General features: G+C 42.5%; 1 protein-coding gene across 7 annotated transcripts in view; it reads left to right on the top strand.

Annotated features, from left to right (window-relative positions):
• The window catches only part of DPF3 (double PHD fingers 3), a 224,303-nt gene that overhangs the window by 175,121 nt on the left and 39,848 nt on the right, over positions 1–9,334 (top strand). For 4 of the 7 annotated variants that reach the window (XM_023507636.1, XM_023507635.1, XM_023507639.1 and 1 more), the window contains one exon: positions 6,587–8,317. The exons of 2 other annotated variants lie outside the window; for them this stretch is intronic. In XM_023507636.1, the coding sequence (XP_023363404.1) occupies positions 6,587–6,882 (296 nt within the window). In that variant the 3' untranslated portion in view covers positions 6,883–8,317. Of the gene's footprint in view, positions 1–6,586; positions 8,318–9,334 lie in introns of those variants that run through there. One more of the 7 variants, XR_002770877.1, reaches the window with a different exon arrangement.

Raw genomic sequence — 9,334 nt, 5'->3', positions numbered from 1 at the left:
CTGCTGGCTTTGGGTAGGAATAAGGAGATATGGCCACTGGGCATTGCATGTCGAGGTGGTATTCCTTGCTCTGGGTACCAGTTTCACAGCCAGGGGGATGAGTTCACATTAAAGAAGATCCCTGATTAGGCACAGCCCTCAACCCGGCTGTTTCAAAGATTCTCAACTCCCACTAAGTGTGTCCAGGATCTCCAGACTCCAGGAGAGCAGGGGTCCATTTGCCTTGGGTTGGGAGATCCAAGTGGCTGCCCAGTTGACAGCCTGCTTATAAGTGTGTGGGAAGATCTGCTTTGACAATCCAGCCTTTGTTGATGATCATGAATTACTCGTCATCATCATGCTAGTTAAAATAACAAATTGACCCAACAAAAGCAAAGACACCCACCAAAGGATATGTTGTGCTTTCCTGGTAGCCTGAGACAGAAAGGGCTTCCACTTTTCTCATGCTTGAGATATGTATGTGCTTGCCTGGGTATTTCTTCTCAGTTTTGAGAATGAAAGTAACAATCCCACCTGCTTTGGGGATGTTCTGTCTAATCTGTATGTGGCCTGTTCCTAGGAAATATGGCATAAACCTTCGCTGTTTTAACATCCCTGCATGCTCATGTGTGTGAATAAGTCAGTGCAGTTGGCTCCAGTGGGTTTCTGCTCAAGGGATACAGTCTACTCTTGTTGTCATTTTCTACTTTGTTCCTTTGACTCAGATAATTATAACCTGTTTTCATTGATGAAATATGAGCTTCTGTGTTAATAAAAATGTATCCAACCATTGCACGCTATTCATTTGAAATCTGCCTGATTCAGTTCCAGAATACTCAATAGCAGCTTGCCTTTAGACTTGAGTAGGTTTTTAAAAATCCATGTAATTAAAACAAATTATAAAAGGCCACCTAATTTCAGTATCTAGCTTGTTGTGTTAATGGGGCACCAAAAGTTTATAGCTTTCTAACAAGGGATACTCCCAAGAGAATATTTATCTGAGGATGGGTTTTTCTTTTCTACTTTGTTTTTATTGTTATAGCTTTGATCTTCAATTTCTCTTTGGGGGAGTAGTAGATCCTCACTTTTCTCATTTGCTGTATCCAAAATGAGCTTAGCAATGTTTCTTAGCATTGCTTGAACATCTTGTCTCACCGTCTTTGTTAGTGTCTTTGAACAGACTCAGAATTTATCACCTTAAAAAAACACAAAACTGGAAGGGACTTTTAAGATGATCAAGTTCAAATGTTTCACCTTTTAGTTGAGAAAAGTTGACCCAAAGAGGTTGAGCTGAGTTTGAGAGAGTGGAATGGACACTGCTTTGGAGACAAAGGGAGGAAAACTCTGGAAGGAAAGCTGCACAAGGAGAAAACTGGTTGTCCTGGGTTTCCAGCCACTTTGATGGCCAGTGTTATATCTTTATCCCCTTTCTCTAGATAACAATGGTTGGTATTTGTGTGTGAGGCATACATTTGTGTGTGAGTGCTTTTCTTGTAATGTTTCACTTAATCCTCATGATCACTCCCATTAGAGAGGTGTTCGTATTAATCCATAGTTTGCAGATGAAGAAACTAAGACTTAGTAGTAAGGTTCGGAAATGTGCAGTTATTAGGGAGCCACGTTTTGATCCCTGGCCTGATTTGAGAACCTACACTCATTACCCTTGCTTATACTGTCTCTTGCATAGTCTTTAGTTAAGCAGTATATTTATGTGTGTGGGCGTGTGTACTTTGCTGTTTCTCAGTGCCAGCTGAAGATAGGGTATTTGTAATGATGATAGCTTTAAAAGGTAACCAATGACCGAAAAGTAAGCAATTAGATTCTATAGGAGAGAATTTCTGCTAAGATTCTGGGAAGAACATCACTGGAAAAAAAAAAAAAAGATTCTGGAAAGAATATTGGAGATAACTCATCTTCTTTAACCATCATTTCTAGACATTCCCTTCCAATGTCTAAAGAGCATCTCTTTTTTTTGTGGCCTCAGGAATTGGAGGTGTGTGAGCAGTCAACACACCTATCTTTCTTGCCATTGCTTTTGTTGAATAAGTATCACTACTCACATTTTAAAATACAAAGAAATTAGAGTCATCAAGTTGAAAATGATCTGACCAGTTTCCTTCCTCCTCAGCTCGCTCAAGTACCACCCTAAATGCTCCAGAAATGCCACCTAATTTTCTGAGTCCTCGCCCAAAGACAGATGTAAATGTAGAACTTTTAAAATTCATTACAATATTCAAACCCCCTGAGAGGAGCTATTGATAAAAAAGTAACTGTTGTCAATCTAATGCTTTTTACCTATCTAGAACCATCTAATCCTTTATTTCTGTTACTGAAACTACATAGAGGTCAGATGCTATTATCACTATAATACTGGAAATTAGAAATATGCATTTAATTTTGTAAGGGTACTTTAAAGTTAGTAATCCAATTCACTACTGGTATTTTAGAGAGAAGGATTTAATAAAAAATATGATGTTCACATCAATAGTATCCCTTTAAGTCTTCCTGCTTACCTTGCATCTCTCTGTGCACCTAATGGGCTGCAGCCAGATATTGCCTGTATATAGCACTGGAGGGAACACAAGATCATTACTTGGGGAGAGAACTAAAGGCTGTTTCGAGGTTCTCACTTTATGGTGGAATAAAATTAATTAATTTTATCCCAATATGCCTTCTGTTACATCTGATGAATATGATCTTGAACATGTACTTAAAGTTTGAGCAGAACAGTGTATTAGGTACTTTTTCATAGGCAATTTCCCTTAGCCTTTGGAAGTGAAGTTACTTATGTTGTGTATTTTCTGAGTGAGGCGTTTTTGATCTGGTGAGTAGAGACCTAGAGTAGAGACGAGAAGTTCTGGGTTTGGGACTCAGCTTCCTGTGTGTTTGTTGACATGGAGCTCTGCCTCAGTTTCTCTGTCCCTGGGCTCTGGACATTTCTTTCCCTATCATAGTATGTAACTGACACTGTTTCATGGCGATTCTTCCCATGCGAGGTAGGATAGATGTCATTTGACTGATGAGGAAGCTGAGTTTCACTCAGGCTTGGTGACTGGTCTGAAGTCCAGCTGTCAGTGAATGATGTATAAGTCTTCTTATCACCTTTTTGTAGTCTATGTCGACTTCCCCAAAGATCATAGTCTGAAAATTTCTTGAGTATTATCAGTAAAGGGTATTGAGGTATTTTATTTGAGACCTCGCTAGATTTTGATGTTATAAAAGAAAAACAATAGCAAAGCAACAAAAACAAAACCAGTCTATTACATATTAGGATCTTGCTGGGAAGTAGCAATGTCTAAGTTCATTAACTCTCTGAAGGAACTAAGAGTGAGCTTCCCAAAAGGTCAGGGTTTTGGTGGTGACCGTGAGGGTATTGGGTTGGCAGGGAGTGAACATTTTGGGCCCTGTTTCAGTCACATGCCCAAGTGCTTCTAACACTAGAACATTGGTTTATGTAATCAAAGTGGTTTCTAACCATCTATCCAAAATGATAGCATAGGAAAAGCCATTTTGCTTGGTTGATTTACAAAATAACAGAACGACGGAGGATCCCTCTCAGAACTGAATTATGAGCTAACATTCATTGGCAATTAGGTTTTCAAAGTATCTCCCCACTGGCTTTCATCTGATGAAGTAAGACTTAAAAAATTTTTTTTTAAATTTTGAAATAGTTTTATACTTGCAAAAACTTACAAAAATAATAATAGCTGGAATTCCCAACTATTCTTTACTCAGCTTCTCCAAATAACCACAGTATGATTACTACCATCAGGAAGTTAACACAGGTTCAATACCATGATCTATAGACCTTACTCAAATTCTGCCAGCTGTTTCACTAAAGACCTTCCTCTGGTCTGCAATCCAGTCCAGGCCCGCATGTTACATTTAGTCGCCATATCCTCATGAATCCTTTAATCTGTAATAGTTCATAGTCATCTGCCAGTTTTTCGTGACCTTCATACTTTTGAAGAGTGTCTGACTAGTCATTTCAGTGACAGCTGTTCACTTTAGGTTCATGTGCTGTTTTCTGATGATTAAAATGAGGTTATGCATTTTGGGTAAGAACACTGTAGAAATGATGTTTTATCCTTCACAGTGTTTTATATCAGGAGGTATAGGATAGATTTGTCCCATTATTCGTGGCTCAGACATTTGGTATTTCAGGCTGGTTTGTAGCCCTTGGGCTATAATATTTCTGTTCAGATGTACCTTTGTTCATTTGGTAACTATGGACTGAGTAACAGCATATATGACGCTTAGCATTGTGATGGCTAGGATGAAATTAACAATGGGGCCAATGGATTTATCGGCCAGTGGATTTATCTGTGATCTAATAGCTCAGGATATTTAGAAATAATTTAAAATGTATAGGAGCGGTTATGGAGTAGTATGTGATTATTTCTTCTGTGGATCACAGTAGACAGGGAGCTTTCCTTGGAGGAAGCCATCCAGATCAGCAACCAAGTCTAGATTGACTATCGATATTTAATCTGCAGGCAAGAGTCTCTTGTCAGAGAGACTGGAGGAATTGAACAGAAAGCAAAGCTGGGAATCATAGTCAGATCCAAGTAAAATCGCAAAAATCACAATTTGAAAACATGCTTAAGTAGGATTCTGTAGCATTTTGTTCCTGCCATTCCTGTTGTGCTTAATGATTGTTTGTAGTCCTTCGCCTCAAACAGGTGGAGTGTTTCTTTAGGGCAAAGGTGATATCACTCACGTCCCTTGGACAGTACCTAACACCAATGTGCCGTAATTATTTTGGGTTATAAACTGAGAACTGAGGAAATTAGTGGAAGTCTTACTACATCTCCTCTACACATAGTGGGTGCTCAATAAGTATTGTGGAAATAAGGTTGGAGAAGTCATCTCCAGACACAGCATCATTGGTCAAAGGAGCAGATGAGAGCCGGGTGACACTGAGTGGGTGGTGAGAAGTGAAGGAAAGAAAGTGAGGGTGTGAGGGCCAGGTAGAGGAGAGCTGGCTGTGCATGGAGGGAAGGAAAAAGCCAGGCCTCCTGCAGGGATCCAGAGCAGGAGCCCAAGAACACAGCAGGCCATTTCCCACAGCCTGCAGTTGGCCTTGCTGGGAGAAACAAAAGCAGATGGAGTGCAAGAGTGCAGAGTTGGGAACTACCCTACCAATTTTCTAGGTAGCTTAAATGGGGAAAAGAAGAAACGCATGTGTGTGTGGGCAGGGGGGAGTCAAGGGTGGAAATTTGAGGAAACTAAAAGGGTATTGGGTATGATGATGAGACCCTCACTGAAGATAGCGGGTGACTGAGACCAGTGGGGTCAGGGAATTGGGAGAGGGACAGAATCAAGGCCCGATGCCCACAGGAGAATTGCAGGTGCTCTGCGGGAGGTCAGAGGACCAACCACACAGATTTTGTCACTAAAGTGGAGGAGCTAAGGCAACAGGAAGGAGCAGAGGAACGTGAGAAAGTGGGGGCAGCCGGGGACAGGGCCCCAGAAAAGCCATCAGAGAGGAGAGATGGGGCAGAATGGAATGGGGGAGGGACTGGGAGCAAGTGTGGAGGGAGGACTTGGTGGGAGAGGACAGAGGAAAGTGGATGGATGGAGATTTGGCTTTGACAGTACATCTAATCCAGGCCCATGTGCCTGGCCTGGGATGCCTCAGGTGCCAGCAGGAAACCTGGGCAGTGGAGGATAAGGAGTTTCAACTTGGAAGATGCTGAGCTGCTCCTTTGGTTTTGAGCTTTATCCCCTGGCTTGGCCCTTTTCCCTTTAGGTCCCTCGCTTCTGCTCTGCCTCCTGGCTTCTCAGCTCAGTATGATCTGGGCACTACTGGGGCCCTCATCTCTGCCCTCAGGAACCGCTTCTGGGGTAAAATGTGATAGTGCTTGATTTTATTGGTTACTCCTTTGTACTAACTAATCCACTCCAAAGGCCAGAATAACTTAGCAGATTTATTTCAGCTAGAAGCAAAATCTATGCCCGATTTGTATCCATTAAGCTAAAAGACCCACCTGGTTTGAACTTCCACCAGGTTCTAAGGCTGTCACTTGGGATCACTGGGCTTGTGGAAAAGTGGAATGCATCCCTTGGCTTGGGGCAGGCTGGAGGTGAGGGTGTGTGCTTGTGAAGGAGTGTGGATATCAGTTGGGGTTTTCTGTGGCTTAACTGGTCCTTTACCATTTCCACTTAGGTGACAGGCAGACAGATTGCATCATAATGGTCTTTCTGGGCTGTTTTAGTCATGAAAAGATTTAGTTTGTTTGGTTTCCAAGTGAAGAAGAAAAAACTTTTTGCTAACACTAGAGTTGCCTGCTACACCCCCTAGGAATTGAAAATCCAGCTGTGTTCTCTCTGTCTCTTGCCCAGTAGCCACTGACCTGCCCTGTTCATGGCTGACTTCCTGCTGCTGATGTTCAAGGCACTGGAGACACCAGCCTGGTTTTCACTGCGCATAGTCATAGCCTCCTTAGCGTGGCAATTAGTTACTGGTTTTCTTTTTGGGTTTTTTTTTTTTTCTTTTCAATTCATTTCATTTCTGCCGCCCCATTAATTTTAATCTTTCTTTTTTTAGGTAGTTATTTCGTGCTGTTGTTTTTTGTTTTATCTTTCATTGCCTTTCCCTCTGCAGTCAACTCTATGACCTGGGAACTGCGGCATCCTTCAAGCAAGCCATTTCTGAAGAAGGTGAAAAGAAGCCTCGATGATTTGCACCTCCTTCTCCTCCACCTCCTTCTCTTCCTCTTCCCTTGCCCGGCCCCTCCTGTGTGTGTGTTTCAGTCAACACAGGAGCCAACACAGGAGTGGAAAATCCTCCAGCACAGCTCAGCTCAGAGAAGTCTTGGGAATGGCCTAAGTTTGTGCAATAAGAAGATTTTTTTTTTCCTTTTTAAAATTCTTCATTACGTTTTCTTTGAGTGTCTGTGAGAAAGTACCAGGTCAGACTGGAATTGCTCTACAATAGAAATGACTGAACACAACCAAACTGACAAACAAACAAACAAAAAGAATTAACTATTTTATTTATTTCAATATTTAAAAGAAAAAAGTGCTGACAGTGCACAGTATTTTTGTTTAAAGTATCTTCTACTTCAAAAGCTAAAAGCAATTTTGTGAAGACACGAAATCAAAAGAGTACTTAATGTAGAATAAAGACTGCGTATTAACTCTAAGGAAAAATACCCCACATTTTTAATAAGAAATAAAGATCAACTCTGCTCTCTCAGGCTTTTGAAAAAGCCATTCATGTATGTGCTCTAGGTATTTTTATTTCTGCGAGTTGTAAGTGGTAAGTGAGTAGGGATCAGTTTTTCTTTGTCCTTCTTCAAAAGTTCTTTGGAAAGTGTTGATGATGTTAAACGATGTGCGCTGACTCGATTGGACTAAATTAGCCACAAATCAGCAGTGACCCCATCCCCACTGCCCCTCACTGCAGGCAAGCCCCTTCTATCTGAGTGTGGAGAAGCAGCCTGCCTCCTGGATATCATGCCTGGCGGTGCCATGTCAGAAAGGGATTCCTTCTAGTGATGGAAAACATCTCCTCAAGTGCTACAGATTTGAACACAGATTTGTCTAAAATAATGTAGTGAGAAAAAAAACCCAGCAAAAAGGAGATGGTATTATCATAGTTCAGTATCTTACAGCTTCCAGAGGAGATTGGCAAAGGGGGGTTTTGCTGAGCTGGCCTGGGGAGCCTGAGATTCTTGGGATGTCCCCAGGGGCTAGGAAGGCCAACCTGAATGACAGGCTGCTGGTAGGGGCCAAGGAGGAAGGCGAGTGTTGCAGCACGGCCCTTTTGTGGCCCTGCTGGAGGAAATGGGCATTATGGCTGGTGGAGTGTAACTCAGCACTGTGTTGGTGACCTAGCAAAGGGGTGTGGCCGCCGGGCTGGGCAGCTGGGTTCTCCCCCAGGCTCCCCACTGGCTGGGCTTTTACACATCCATGCTTTTGGGGTTTCTGTCCTTGCAAGCAGAGTCATAATAATATACATACAGTCTAATGTTGGCTATTCTGATCAGCAAAGGTCCTGGAGTCACAGTGTTACTGAAATGGTCCCAAACCTGAGACTCTCATTTGCCTCTGCAAGGGGAAAGGGGGTAGGCAGAGATTTCCTGCCAGTTGTCCCAGTTTCCCATTCAGGGCCAGTCCTGGGGTTGGGGCATCACTGAGAGTGTCTGTGTCATTTTCTAGCCCTTTCTGTGATGTTTTCTGATAGAAAACATCCTTTGTCAAAATGCTAATTATTATAATAACAATCTGCTCTCCAACTCCACAAATTATAACGTATAGAATTGTGGTAAAGCTTTGCGTACTGTAGGGTTTGTATCAAATTTGTGTAAGTTCCTGTTAAATAAAAGTCTATTGCCAGTGCTCCTATAACATCTCTGTAAAATTTGCTTAACCAATGAACCTCATCCTATGTGAGTTCCACTTTCATGCCATGATGCGGAAGGGACCTCTTGAAAGGCTCCTGTCTACTCCCATGCTCAAGATTTGTTGAAACCATTTGTCTCATTCACTGGGTTGGCTGACAGGTGGTGGTGTGGAAAGTGAATGAAGCCCAGGGCTAGTGTCAGCACCAGCACCTGCTCTCCTAGCCCAGGGTGCTGTCACCCGCCCCCATCACCATTGCCATCATCATCCTCTCCATGGTCAAAATAGATCATGATGTGTACAGACTTAATATATCTGTTCAATGTTGCTGCCATCCCTGTGCCAAGGACAGAAGTTTTCACAAAAATGCCAGATTTAGTGGGAAAAGATGGGAGGATAATTCCCTAAATGGGGCTGCATTCCCTGTGATAGGCTTTCCCCTGTGAGTGAAGGTGCACGCTCTTAACTGATAAGTCCTTTGAGGTCGCATAGAGCTAGGGCAGATGTCAGGCCAGATTTTGCGCTCTGAACTTTGCCAGTCCCCACAAGTAAGACCAGGTGGAGATGACAGTGACATTGGAGTGCTGCTGCTATTGTGCTCTGTCTGCTTTTAGACTGTCACACCATGACTCTCACTATGGACTTTACAAGTTCCCCTAGCAGCAAAAAGAAAGTTTTCTCCAGTATGTTACACTTCTTAGGGTTTCTTTCCTTTTCATTGTGATATAATACACATAACATTAAATTTGCCACTTTGTTTTTTTAATTTTAAATTTACCACTTTAACTGTTTTTAAGTGTCCAGTTCTGTGGCCTTAAGTACGTTCGCATCGTTGTGCAGCCATTGCCACCATCCGTCTCCAGATCTTTTCCATCTTCTCGAGCTGAAACTCTGTACCCTTTAAACTCTAAGGCCTCCTTCTTTCCTCTCGCAGCCCGGGGCAACCACTGTTCTCCTTTCAGTCTGACATTGACTCTCCAAGTACCTCGCATCAGTGGACTCATAC

This window comes from Otolemur garnettii, unplaced genomic scaffold (assembly GCF_000181295.1).
Source record: "Otolemur garnettii isolate 467f Iridium unplaced genomic scaffold, OtoGar3 scaffold00196, whole genome shotgun sequence".
In the NCBI taxonomy this organism is placed as follows: Eukaryota; Metazoa; Chordata; class Mammalia; order Primates; family Galagidae; genus Otolemur; species Otolemur garnettii.
The sequence above is the reverse complement of the archived record's forward strand: the minus strand, read 5'-3'. Positions and strand labels throughout refer to the sequence as shown.